General features: G+C 41.6%; 1 protein-coding gene across 1 annotated transcript in view; it reads left to right on the forward strand.

The window, feature by feature from the left end:
* cdkal1 (CDK5 regulatory subunit associated protein 1-like 1) overlaps positions 1–10,489 on the forward strand; it is a 194,182-nt gene extending 183,693 nt beyond the window's left edge. Inside the window, exon 15 of the mRNA XM_047598519.1 lies at positions 9,257–10,489. Coding sequence (XP_047454475.1) covers positions 9,257–9,409 — 153 coding nt within the window. The 3' untranslated portion in view covers positions 9,410–10,489. The remainder of the gene's footprint in view (positions 1–9,256) is intronic.
* Positions 10,490–15,065: the final 4,576 nt, after the last annotated feature.

Consider the following 15,065-nt stretch of genomic DNA (forward strand, 5'->3'; position numbering starts at 1 on the left):
ATAGCAACCAAAGAAACTGTAACTATGTGTGCGCAATCTAATAGATAAATAGAGGCAGAAGGAATGTGAAGCCATTTTAAGCCAACAGACAAGTAGAGAGATGGACATAGAGGTTTGCTGGTAGATTAGTGTAACGTTGTAATTTAGCGGTCCATACGAACTTCCTGAAAAATAAATGATTGCTTTTCTCTGTTGTCCACATCATATTGACAATTAACACTGTGTTATATTAAGTGATCTCCAGTGACTCTGTTCATGATCTGTAATCCATGATACTTATGACCTGCATTGTCGGCTGTTAATGGCACTTGAGCACAGTGCGATAACTGGCCTAATGGCTTGGAAACACAGCAGTGTCTGCAAGCTGCACACACACACACACAAACACGCTTATTCTAAAGTCGTTTGGTATATATGGTGCCCTTGGCAGCTGTATCTATATTCATATTATTATGGTGAACAGAATAATGAATAGATTAATCAACCTTATTGTCTCTATACTTTCTAAGCCAACCAACCCAGTTTCACTCATATTGATAAGGAAGACAGCTTACCCTAAACACACTGGGGCTGCCTTACACAGTAATTTTAAATTAAAAAATATATTGTCTACAAGCAAGTTAGTCACTGTCAGCATGAACTTGCAATCAAAAAGCTTTTCTAAAAGTGTCCTTGCAAGTATTAAATGTCTCTCGGGATGTAAATCCCTGAATTTGACTTTAATACAAATTTATTTTAACTTTTCTTTAAATGAATAGTTTAATTTTATGCTCAGGTGTATTTAAGAAAATATATTATATAAATATAATAATATATTTGCCCATGTACATAGGGATATAGACTTGGGCTTGACTGGTGCATGACTGAAGACTATGAATTTTTCCATTAAACTCTGTGTGAGTCCACAACACACTGAACTAAATTTATATGTGTGAGATAAATGGACAACTATGAAAAGGCAAATCCTCATCTCTGCCCCTTGCAATAAGGACTGTTTTAATGATGCACAAGGGAAATTGCTTTGTTATCGTAGCTTAGTTTTAAAAAAAAAAAAAAAGATGAACTGTTATGCAGCTGGATAGAGTAAGGAATAAAAGAAGTTCTGTAGCGTTCGCTATGACAGAAGAGCTGAATCTACTACTAGAGAATGAGCTCCTCTACAGCTTTAATGTTGGGTCTAGTGGATGGGATGACTTGTGCTGATGGACAGCAGGTTATCCAGTGTCCTCATGTCCCTCACTGAGAAGACTCCCTACCAATCACATGTTCAGCCTTTAGGATCAATTTGTTGATCCTACTGATGTTTTTTTTTTGCTGGTAGTACTCCCCCAATAAACCAGAGCAAAGTACAGGACAGTAACTCCAACAGAGTGGTAGAAGGACTCTAGTAACTTGCTACACACATGAAAGACCTGATCTTCCTCAGAAAGTAATGTCCACTCAGGCCTTTTTGTCCACAGTATCACTGTTGGCCCTCCAGTCCAGCCTGTTGTTCATTTTGACTTCCATGTACTTGTAGTCATCCCCTACTTCCATCTCCAGGCCACCTCCAGGTGGTGATGGACTCCACTGGTGTCCTCTTCCTCCTGAAGTCAATGACCAGCTCCTTGGTCTTGTCCACATTCAGAAGTAGGTGGTTTGCCTGCTAACACAGAAAAAAAGTCTGCGATCAGTGTCCTATACTCCACCTCCTGTACATCTCGAATACAGCCTACCACTGCAGAGTCATCAGAGAACTTCTGCAGGTGGCAGGACCCAGAGCTGTATTGGAAATCAGAGGTGTAAAGAGTGAACAGAAATGGAGTCAGAACAGTCCCCTGTGGTGCCCCCACATTACTAACAACAGTATCTGACAGGAAGCCCCCCAGCTGCACAAACTGAGAGTGAGAGAAAAACAGAAGAATGAAGGACCAGGATATTGTGTGATGAGGTACATGATAGCTGAGTATGTCCTAGTGAGTAGAATGGAGTCTGATGGAGTCTGAGCTTTTAAGCTTCATTTAAGATGCAGGGGAACAATGTAAGAGGAAGTGGGGAAAGTAAAGAGTGGTAGATAAGTGGGTGATTGGATGGCCATGGGAACTGAGTGAGGTCTGTAATGTCCATTTGTCAAAAGAGGAACAAAGAGAGAGATCTATCGCGTCAGAAATAGCGAGAGAGCAGGAGAGAGAGATGATTACACACCAACCAGCATCTATAATGATGTGTCTGCGATGGGACTGATGTGTCTGAGAATGAAGCAATGTGGCCAGATGGTGGATAGATGGATGGATTCAAGGCTGTGGATGGCTGTGAATGGATGGACCTGGAAGCAAACGGATAGATATGGATGCATGAATATGAAACATGATGGCTCAGATGCACACAACTGATGGATGAGCGGATGAATACATGCATGGACGTGTAAATATATGGACAGGTATAGCAATTACAGATGGATTTAAGAGAAGTTAGGATATATTCACAGTGATCTAATGGGACATTTGTCCGTGTGTAGCATAGCATAGCAATGCTTACAGGGGATATGTGTCCTCAATGAAACAGAAGTTTGGTGTCCAGTGTCCACAGTTTTGGTTTATTTGTCTTGTGGAATTTGTATTCTACTTACTTTCTTGTTATTGATGAGATAAGATACAAAGCATTACTTCTGATTGACTGATTTCATGGCTGAAATCATGTTTTCTGTGTAGATAATATTTATCTAGTATGTAGATTCTTATTGAGCCTCAGGTATTCATAAGCTGTGTATATACTCTGTGGTTACTGCGGTCATCCTGTAAATAACTTAAATCTTGTCCATAAATATGCCCTGATGGTAACATAATGCCATTTCATTCCAGGAAAGAATAGGATGTTTTCAAGAGAGAGAGATTTGCTTTTATTGACATGTGCGACATTTTCTCCCTCTGTTCTCTTTACTTACACTCCGCCTGCCGGCCCTTCATTCACAGAAACAGCGCTTTCAGCAGAAGGGAAAGGACAGTAATGAGTCTTTTAGATGGGACACAATAGCAGAGAGAGCACTCAACAACATGGTGAAGGAAAGAAAAGGAGAACATATCTTCACCAGTCCTTATCCTCAGATGAAATTAAATGATAGAAGAGAAGAGGCTGTGTGAGAGCGATGCCAAAAAAAAAAAATGAGACAAGAATGATGGAGAGAGTGAGTGAGGAAAATGGAGAGTTTAGGAGAAAGAGAAGCAGCTTGCAGTGCCATCTAATAATCAGCGCTTTTCACAGCATATTTCCTCAACTAGACCAAGAGAATAGGACATGGAGAAGAAAACTGTTCTTTCCACAAGAGAACAAATTGACCGTTAGTATGAAAGACAGTACGGTGAAGAGAGAAAGTTCGAGGAGAGAGGAATATGAGCAGTGAACAGTGTCTCTCCATAACCACAAAAAGAGTAACGAAAATGCAGGTGAATGGACAAATTTCAGCTGCAGAGTTTTTTCTAGCCTTTTGTTATTCCTTTCTCTGGGGTTGGTGTTCTTAGCTTTCCAAGCTGCACGTTATAGGGACAAGGTCAGTTTATCATTTTCTAGGAGAGTGAGTGGGTGGGATTGCTTGTACTTTGCATCATAATCCTTAATACTACCTAAGCACAGGGACACACAAACATACCACACTAGTTCATGGGTAGAACAAAGCTTGTACTGCTTGAACATGCTCATTTCTATAGTACACATATACTCTGATGCTGCCCCCCCCCGCTGGTGTGCCTGGCAGACTCGGGCTGGCCGCAGGCTGTATGATACACGTTCTGAACACACACGATCATCGCGCAGACAAAACACAAGCGCAAGCATGCCTGACGCACACACAAAGCCACAAAGCTTGAAGAAAAATCTGTATTTCTCTGCTATTTATTCCTTGATGTGCAACTGTTATGGACTGTTGCTTTGATGTTGCGTTATACTCACACATTGTGATCTGTATTGTCGGGAAAAGGGGGAGAAAAAAAATCAAAGATTAGGCTGTCTTTTCTGGTCAGGATACAGTTAATCCTTTCAAATCCATTTTTAAACTTTTTATTTAAAATGTCAAAAGGTTTTTGCCTGACCTTTGCTTGACTTTGTTTACTCTAGTAGCAAATAATTTGTTTTTGCTTCAAAACAGCAGCCGTAGCTATTTTAAGCATTTCACTTAGCATGTCAAATTGTATTACATGGCCTGCACTTAAGAACCAAAGTAGAGTAACAAAGGAATAAATGTTAAACTGCCAAAACATCACTCAGGTCTATTTTCAGTATTCCCACTGAACATGTCAAGTGGCATCAGAAAACCCTGACTCTGTTTTGTTCATTTCAAATGTCAGAGGGCTTTCAATGCCCGCTGCACTGAGCTTTCTTTGTAAACCAGAGATAGAAGTTGTAAATAACAAAGTGCTTAGCCAAAAACTGTTACCGGGGAAAAAAAGATATGTTTATTAAATACTTGTTTATCCCTTTCTTCCGTGGTATCACAAAAATAGCCATTCTGTAGTGGAGCCCTGGTAAACAACCTCCTCTGAGACTTTCTTCAGCTTGAGATTTATTTTGTTTTAGACAGCACCGTCTTCTCAAGCTCAACATGCTGTGCTGTGACTAGCACTGACTATTGCAGTTTAGTTTCAACAAGGAGACATCATTCAGATAGAAGGAGCAGAATCCAAGTGTTGCAGCACGTAGACTCTGGTGCAAAGCAGCGTCATAAAGCGAAGTCCGAGATGAAGGTAGGAGGCAGAGATAGGACCCCCAGAGTGTAGACACACAGACAAGAAGGAGGAGGGCTGTATGACAGATGACTTGAAAGATAGAGAGACAGAATTACTAACATTGGACAAGACTGGCAATGTTGAAATAACCAGCAGAGCACATCTGAATCAGACAAGAAACATAAGCAATGGACGCTACACCACTGGAAATGTGTTCCACACCATAATTCCACAGCACAACAGCAATGTTTCCATAAACATCTTTTGAGGTGAAGAAAAGTTAGAAAAGTTTGTGTTGAAGCGTTTTTCATGGAAACCTCTAAATTTAATTCGAACCTTCTCTGTTTAAGTTCTCACTCCACCATGTCCCATGTGTTCATTCACATTCTTGCATGTGTGTTTCTGCATGTATGTGCATCTGCTTCACACCAACACACACTGTGTTCTTCTGTATTTAGTTACTGTAACTGTAGACCTGAACAACGCGGTGAACATATTTATATGTGTGTGTGTTTGTGAAAGACTGTAAAGGATGACTGCCCAGTCTGACTTACAGACTTAGCCCAGTCTGTAGAAAAGTGCAGTGTATTCTGCTTTAGTGTCTAATGTCTAATCTTCTACAATATTTTTGAGAATAGTTTCTGTTAAATACAGTAAAACACCAAAGTATTCATTTCTTTTACCACAAGAACTTATTTTTAATTTTCTCATCATTTTCTGTTTAATAATTTTCCCTCTTCATGACTCGAGTTCCCTTCTGAGCCTCGATTCCTCTTTTTGTTTGTTAGTATGCCGTCTTGCTATCTTTCTACTGCAACTACTACTCAAAGTTGTATCATTAGGTAGCTATATTAAAACTTTTATTTTTGTGTTTTTTTTCTCGATGCTGGCTCTTTTCTGTTATAAATACAGCAGCAGCACACTGTGATTGCCACTATGGCTTTGTTGAATCACCCGTGACTAAGGAGCCTGTTATACTATCTGTTTACACACACACACACACACACACACACACACACACACACACACACAGCTTCCATGTCTGTGTGTGTGTGTGTGTGTGTGTGTGTGTGTGTGTGTGTGTGTGTGTGTGTGTGTGTGTGTGAAGAGTGACACTGACAGCTGGTGAGGATCATGTGAGAAATGTGACCGCTGTGCTTTGTGTTTTCTGGCTCTCGTGACGCATTGTGTGTGTCACAGTGTGTGTTTTAGTGTTACTACGTCGGTGTATTGGCAAAGGCTGCACCAGACGCCCAGGCAGATTTTGTTTTTAAAAAAAGGTGCATATGCGGCGTTGGAGTTTTTTTTTTTTTTTTTAAGAGACGGGGAGACGTTTAAGAGGCTTAGACCTTGAGGGAAAAGTATCTAGCTGTGCTGGTCAGTGTGTACCCCTGGCGTACTGTTAGATGATTTTCAGGGGGATTATTTTGCTCTGTTTTACTGTTGTTAGCAGAGACACGGGCATTATCTGCCGCAGGTCTACACATGTACACACACACACACACACACACACAAATACCAGCTCTCTTTCTCGCAGACATATGCACAGACTCAGCATGCCAGCTAGCAGGTGGTGAACTATCACTGAAAGCCACATCTCTCATCTTTTCCCTGCTCCTTTTCTTCCTCTTCTCCCTCTCCTCATTTCTTCTCGGTTCTTCACTTCTCTCCTCTCTGCTCCTCTCCCACCACCTCCCGCTGTGCTGACATGCACCTACTGGCACTTGGATTTTCACTTATCCTCCCTACTAGTAATAGATTTTAGACAGTGCTATTCAGTTTTCTGGCACCCTGTTGTTAAAAGACACCTGCAGAGAGACAGATAAATAGAAGCGTGGAGAAGAAGGCACTATACTTGGCCTGTCAGCACAGAGAAAGATAATGGTTCTGGTGCTCAACTTCTTTTTTTCTTTGTCATTATTCCTTTGCTCTTAGACCACCCCTCCTTTTGACACAGTTTCTATTAAATATTCACCTGGGTTCCTTCTTGAACAGAGAGAAGTAAGAAAAAAAATATGAGCTATTACTTTCTATCATTCATTCGAGTTACAATAATAGCTTCCTTTTATCCTTAAAAGAATTTAAAACCTGCCGACAGGTGGACCACATACCTTCCCCGAAGAAAGCAATTACGTTCGTACTGATGAGTTTGATTAATTATTCAAACCCAAATGAGGTTTATTTGTTACATCAGTTCAGTAAGCTGCGACTTGCCTTGCATGCCACTGAGCAATACATCCAACTAGAGGGAACTTCTGGTTTTCAAAGCATCCTTTACAACAAAGCATCATATCACTTTTGCCATTAGGGAGTCCAGTCACGATCCCGTCATTAAGCAAATGTGAATGTGTCAGCCAGACCCCTTTTACCAACTCTCCTTCCACCTATTGTCTGAAGTTACCCTAAGTGTCTCGTGGATGTGTCATGTAGGCGTTGACGGTCATAGTATCCATCCTGCATTGTGTGCGGCAACAGAGGAAACCATTCATAACAATGCGCTGAGAGCGAAGAGTGGGTGGCAAGGTAGCGTTCACAACCATCAGAGAGCCGTGTGGAGGATAGAGCGGCAGGAGGACAGGCGCTGCGCAGCTGCTCACACACACACACACACAGCTACGTGTGTGCAACATGTGTAGGTGTGCGCTGGCATTGAATACATTACATATGAATACATACCGTACATACAGGTATGGGGTCTGCATGTCATAGAGACTGTCACTCTTTTACGTGGTTGTATATTGCACATTGTTCCGAAGTTTTTCAACTTTAAGATTGGGTGGTATCTGTCATTACTTTCGTTGGCTTACCTTAAAAGACTCACCGTTGTGTATCCGTTAAGAGACAGAAGACTTTCAAACAAAATAGAGAAACTTGAGTGGGAGCGTAAGGGAGGGAAGAGGGAAAGACAGATTGAGCCAGTATACCTGTGGTAAATATCAAAGCCGAACCTCCTACATTTATCCCAGTGGGGAACTTGGTTAAAGGTTATTCATGGCATTCTGATCAATTGTGCTTCATAATTTACCTCCATGACGATGAGGCATGTTACCACCTGTCATGCAGGAGGAGACGTACAGGATCCACCGCAAGGTCATCCAGATCAATTACCACTCGGCTCTGACGAGTGTTTTCTGTATTGTATCCAATTTGTCTGAGGCTCAAATTAAAAGAAGCACATCTTGCACGGGATCTTTTATTTATTCGTCCATCAGTTGGCTCGGCTTCAAATCTCACCTCCACTCTCATCCATTACGATGAAATTAAATGAATGTGCAATCAAACAGAATGATGATCGGCGATGGAGGCCAGGGAGAAATTGGGCTTGTGATCAATATTTAGCGTTACCAACTGAATTATATTAACACTTGCAGAGACTGAAAATGCCAGTAAATTTTTCTGGCTTTTTGTTCACTCATCACTTGGTGTTGTTTGAGTACACAGCATCATATGCTCATTTAAATTTGCATTTTTGACTATTAACAGCTCAGCACTTCAAACTCTGAATTGTGTTCTCAGGAAGCAGGTTTATAGGAAGTTTTATTTTATATAAAAACACTGAAGCGACTGTAACGCAGTCTTTCTACTACATTCTGGCTTTGGCTGTAAGACATTTCCTCTCCAAGCTTCCTAAGTGATATCATAGTGCACCTTCTCAACTTCAGCTTGATTCAATAGACAGCACTCTGCAGTAATTGGATCACTACAAAACTGCATTAACGGCTTAGAGATAATAACATCACTCATTTGCATAAGTAAATGGCTGGTTTCATGAATGCTTTCATCCAAAAAATATGGAAACCAGCTCTGCATTTAAAATTCAGTTTATTATTTTCTTCCAAATGAAACTGAGTTCCACAGGAGAAGCAGATGGAGGGAGACAGAAGGTGAGAATACGAGGAAGAGGCAGCAGCGAGCAAGTGGAGGATGACATAAATCCCCATGATCCCCCTTCTTAAATGATTGTTTTATTTTTTATTTTTTAAATTTTGTTGTCTTAAATTATCAATACATATATGACTTGTGGCGTCAGAAGATTTATTTGGCTTTTAACCTAACAGCATTAGGGTTCGGTCCTTCCTCTGCCTCACGTTGCCCTCCTGCTCCGGCGCTATCAGCATTACTGTTTCTCATCTCTCACTGTCACCTCTCTTCAGTGGTGGATGTCTTTTTAATGGTCCAACACATTAAGACTAAACGGAGCTCTCTGATTATAGACCTCTGATGTGTTGGATCACTGACCACTCTGCTGTCAAACCTTGCTGTTTGATTTGTGGCCGTGGCCGGTTGATTTAATCATGGGATGATTCCGTAATTGCGAAGCACGGAGGCGACGTGTGGGAGAAGTTTGCGCCAGTTTATTTGCACTTAACAGACGAATAGTCGCATAATATCACACAAGGTGTAAAAATTAATTTTGTAAAAAATTGACCGGAGTACTTTTCCAATGCGAAGCTATTCGCATTCAATTCTATTCTATCAATGTTAGCAGAATGATAGTAGCTAATTTATGCATCAAAACTCTTGAATGTGATGTAATGTGTGTATGTTTCTCCCTGCAGGATCAAAACGATGGCGTCCAGACTTCTATGTCTTCCTCTGGCCCGTTCTTGATTGGCTCTCACAGTATGGACAGAGAAGTGCTGAAGAAGCTGGGGATCGGGCTCGCACTGGCAGCAGTCATCCTGGCCTTTATTGTAGAAAAACTGTACTGAATGTGTACCACTGTGCAATCATTTCACTTTGTTGACGCCAAATAAAGTGATTCCTTCTTCTGCCTGCAAGGAAAGAATGGTCAATGACAAGTCACCAGTCGCCACAGAACACTTTTTATACGAGCCTTTTTGGTACTAATTATATCCAAGTACACATTATTTGTGTTTGATTTTGCGAGGTGAATAGTTTCTCAGTCAACTTTCTTGGGGAGCATTTTTCAAAAAAAAAAAAAAAAAGGGCAATTTGTCTTTTGTTTGCTGATTACTACAGCATGACATCGTCCACGAGCTGGTAACATGTGTTTTTGTCCTTGTGGCTGAATCACAGATAAACTCAGCACAACTCCACATTAGTTAATATTTGAAGGACAACGTGGTCACCTGTGTCATGAGAGGCTCGGGATGATTGAACTCACTCTGCAGCTAGCTTAGCAGGAGAGAGATGGCGTTTAGTTGATGTTACTATGTGGAAATGAGAGGTGATCTGTAGAATACTCTGAATAAAGTTAATGTGTAAACTTAATTTCAAAGTATTTATTTTTGGAAAGGAGACATATATAGCATATATTTAGAGAGCTGCATAGTACTTTTCATTTCTGCTGGTTTGACGTGTTGTTTAATTGGTTGTTCAAATATGTATTATTTAATGTGTTTTGCCTGATACATGAAAGTGAACCTGAAATCATTTGCATCTCCTCTTTGCTTGATAACGTACCTGGCACATGTCTCGGTGGTCATTGTTGCCTCTCATTTCGTCACCACAACACACACTCGTTTGGTTCATTTGTGCGTAACAACCTGTTCCAACATAAAGGGCTGTTTCATGTTTTCCCGTTCACCCTTTAGCAAAGCCTCAATCTAATTTTAAAAAAAACAACAGCATACTTTCTCATGGTAATTCTCCCAATTACCATGAGCAAAATGTTGATGTTTGTACTGAGGTAGCAGCAGACTTGTAATAGGACCTTTCTGTTGGTATGTGGACTACCTTTGACATATGAATAGTTAGCAGTTTATTTTTCACTGTTGGAACCTCCTGAATACTTCAATAAAGGACAATTTGTCATGAGTGTTACTGCACACATGTTGATTGATTGAATTATTGATTTCTGAAGTTGTTGTCATGCATTACGTCCGCCTTTGTCGCTCTCTCGTGTCTTTCTGCTTTGAGGTTGTCCCAACAGGATCCCTGAACTCTCAGACAGTTAATAATGCATGTCCCACTTTATGTCTCACTGCACTGGCACATGTGTCTCTCTCAGCATGTCTGCGTCTTTGCATGCATGCGTACAGCAGATGCCCATGACATATATATATATATATATATATATATATATATATATATATATTCCAATCACAAGTATTGTTTTATACGTGTGTGTGTGAGCTTGTTTCTTTGTCAAAAGTTGTGCATTTGCGTGTGTACACATGCCTGGGTCGGCCCTCGATGTTGTGTCTGCAGATTCTGCAAAGCTTAATTTAGCAGAAAGGTATTGTTCAGGATAGACGGGATTCATCACTGTCACACTCAGAGCCCTCTCTTGTTAGGTATACCACTGTTTTTAGCCTACACACACACTAGCTTTGTATTATCTAAGTAAATGATGCATGCCGTACATTTTGTAGTAGACGCACAGATAAATTTTTTTTTTACCTAGCTGACGCATGTCACAGGGTACTTCCGCTTTGTAGTATATGGCCAAATGATGCATGTCGAGCAAACTTGTGCACAAACACAGGCGCCAACGCTTAACATTTCCCGATCAAATGATGCATGTCGTACGCGCACAGACACACACACACTAGCTTTGTATTATGTGATCAAATGATGCATGTAGCTGTGACGCTTGTTACATCCATCCAGCAGTGCCCTATATTCTGCAGCCATCCATACTGTGCGACAGTTCTTTTGATGCTTTGTAAGCACATTTCCACCCTGTGTATGCCAGTTACACTGCATTGTTCTCCAATGAAATATGGATGCAAAGGCGCCCTTTATGTTTGGGAGATCATCACTTACTATGAAATATTGAGGCGGGAGCCATCGAGAGAAGATCGTTATTCACTTTGCATCATTCACTTCAGTTGTTTCTAATAAAAGCAAGAGTTTCTGAGTGCTCGTCTCAGCCGCAGCTGCTGTCAATTTGTCATCTGTGGGGTGACGTTCTTTTTGATTCAGAGCGCAGAAACTTTGGGCTCAACACAAATCCAAGGGAGACCGAACATTAATGCACTTCCCTGTTTCATCTCTCATCTGACGTGTCATTTCGTTTCGTTAATTTGGGCCTTTTTTTTTTTTTTTTTTTTGTTCCAAGCGGTTTAGCTTGCATAAGAACATACAGTAGGAATGCAGAAAGGAGGCCGCTGACATGCCGCATCGCTGTGGAATTCGCTGGAGTATAAGCAAATCTGGATTTTCATTTGTAAAATTACATGTTGCAGTCCGTCGGATGTCAGATCAAAGCGAGATCTCGCTAAACTTAATTAACCAAAGGTGTTTTAGACAGGATGTAAAACTGTATACAGTGTACTCACAGCTGAAGAGTGAAAAGGCGGAAGTGGGCCCTTTTCCTCGTGGCAGACTGACAGAGTCTGGAAAAAAGTGTGCTCACGCAGAAGAATGTTGCAAAATTAAGGCCGCTGTTGTTCAAGGCTGGACTGGAGATCATTATGTAAGCATTATTTCTCTTAACAAAACAAAGTAGTTTAAAGATGTTTGTGCAAGGCTTTTAACTGGAACCAACCGAAGAGCGCTGTTACGACTTGTCTCTGGGGTGCAACGTAAGGTGACCAGACACCAGAGTTTAAAAAAATAAAAGTTTTATAATTAAACAAACTGTGTTATGTTTCACAATTAGGACTCTTAATCCGCGGCTCCACCCAAAGACGTGCTCCGACACCGGCAGGGCCCCGTGCTGGTGCAGAGGGGTGTAACACCTCGCATTACTCCACTTCTATCATCTCGTCATTGGCTTCGCTGTCCGTTTCAGAATCATTTATTTCAAAGTCTTGGTTCTTGCTTGCTTACTTACTTCTGGGACTCTGCATGGACAAGATCCCTGGCATATTTCAGACCTGTTGAAGCTGACTGCGGAGGGACGGCTGGTTACTCCGCTCGCCACGTTTCAAATCTAGGGCATTCGATCTCTTTAAACCGCGGCGCTTTGGCTGTGGAGAGCACCTCCCTCGTTGTTACACTGAATTAACTCTCTTGAAAAGCCGCTGAGAACCTGTTGCACTCAGACATTCTTTTAGTTGGAGTCAGGCTCTTATGGCTTTTTTCTCGTGTCTGGTTTATTGTATTTAATTGCAAGGCACTTTGTAATCTTTAGCTGGGATTTGGGATCTGGTATTTATTACAACAGTTAACATGCAGGGTAAGATGCCACTCGGTGTAGTGTAAGATATCACTGTTTTTTGGGTTGTTTTTTTTTTGTTTTGTTTTTTTAACTGCACAAGTAATTCATTATAATTTGGTCATTAGCCGTCATACCAATCAGGTATCATTTTAGGTTAAACTTCAGAATATTCAGATGTACATTGAATATACACTGAAGCGAAGTGGCGCCAGTTTCTCACCAACACAGAGGATCTTGACTTAAGCAACAGCCTGACAGAGATTCTCATTAGTCGGTGACCTTTTCATTTCTGCCTGACGTAGAAAATTCCTCTCCGTCCTCTGCATCCACCGCTGGGTTGATTTTCCTGTAGCCAGTGTGGTGCGAATATAAATCCCTCATTCGGCTCAATTAGGAAATTAGGCAGACCTTCGGTAAGCAAAAACTAAATGTAGACAACAGGTTCTTTGAGGCTTCAGCTCATGCCCCTCTAGTTAAGTGAGCAATCCTGAATTAGCTCCGGTCAGTTTCTCTTGCTGTCGGCCTGAACGCTTTCATTATGAACATACAGTAGATGTTTTTTCTTCTGTCTTTGCGCGTGTTAGAATACATTTCTAAACATCTATCCATGCGCCAGTCAAAGCTGCAGTGGTGATATTTTACGGAGACTGTTTACACAGTAAAATAACTGACATTCATTTTAGTGCTGGTTCGTATTGCGACAGGATGCATCAGGTAAAAGTCCCTGAAAAATATGAAAATTCTGTAACTCGTGTGTGTGTGGGGGAGGGGGGGTCTGTAGGAGAGGTCTACTTAGCCTGAGGCCAGACACACACCATAGCTGTGACTGACACTATCTTACAACTGAGGCTTTCCTCAAACAATGTCTGTTAATAATGTGTGCGTGTGTGCGTACGTATGTGTGTGTTTGTGTGTCACTGCCCTAATTTGCAGCTGCCACCCTGACCCTACTCCAGTTTTCCGTCTTCGTATAGAAACAGGGACAGAAACCCTTTCTTTCCCTCATCTCCTCCCGCCACCACAGTTAGAATTTGTCCTTGTCTCTGACATTACCCCAGAGCAGGAATGCCGCGCCACGTAATTTCTGTGTATAAACAGCGCAGCGCTCCACATGTGTCTCTGGCCTCACGCAGTAAACACGCGTCCTAATGAAGACCGCGGAAGCGATAGCAGTGAAACCGCCGTTCCTTCCTATTGAACTCGATGCTAATTTAGCCGCCAGTAAACACACGCTCCTTTAAAAGTCCGGAGTCTGCGTGCAATAAATTGAGGACGGAGGGGCATTTTGATCATCATGACTGGAAATATTTGCACTGATGTATCTTTCACCTAAAACTGTTGAACATGTGCTCCTGATTTCCTGGAGCTATAGGCCCAGGAGCAATTGTCGGATGCAAATGCAAGCCCACATGGGTGTGACCAATTAATTTTTGCAATTTTGGTGACCAGCACGCTTTGTTGCTCTCTGTCTCTACCTCCCACTCTCCTCCCTCTCTTTCTGTCACACTCGTTTTTTTCCCCATTTATATAGGCTGAGGTCTGTTCGCTGTGTGCTAAGCACCTCAGCGCCTTCTGGAACAGAGGGGAAACTGTCTTGGCAACCATATCCATTCCTAATCATATGAGCTGCGTGCGTACACGAGTCTCCGTGCCAGCTTCGTCCAAGCATTTAGTTTGGTGGCCCTTGTGCCTGCACTCGGCGATTGCTGCGTTTTTATCTGCTCGCACTCACAAACGCAGACTCACACACACCCCATTGTCGCTGCAAAGCAAACTGGGAATTCACAGCCTGCCGTGTGAGGGAGAGATTGGCTCTATTGAGTGTCTTGGTGGCTTGCCAGCTCTGTTTTAGTGCATTTCTTTGTGCGTCCGCGGTTTTGTGTCTTTGCGTGTGTGTGTTTGATGGACCTACTGTACATACATCTTTGACTTTGAACGGTTAAGCGTGTTTGTAATCACCAGTGGGATGGGAGACCAAAGTCAATATATTCGCTCTACAGCAGCATTGTTCTTGAAGGCACTTTAATAAGCACACAGAAACATGGCAGCACTGCAGTGTTACTTAGTGTTAAAGGCTGTTATCAGTTTGAAGAGAGTTTTAATGTCTCTCGACGCATCATTTGTGCAGATTTTGTATTGTTTACATAAGTTCATCTGTTTGAAAATTAAGATATGATGGTGCTTTGGTTCAGTAATCCTGATCTGATGTGTTTCGCTTGTAGATCCAAATAAAAAAAAAAAAAAAACTTTCTCTGAAGAACACACAATAGACAAAATAACTTAAGGTTTATTGGTTT

The sequence above is a fragment of the Mugil cephalus genome, chromosome 11 (assembly GCF_022458985.1).
Source record: "Mugil cephalus isolate CIBA_MC_2020 chromosome 11, CIBA_Mcephalus_1.1, whole genome shotgun sequence".
NCBI lineage: Eukaryota > Metazoa > Chordata > Actinopteri > Mugiliformes > Mugilidae > Mugil > Mugil cephalus.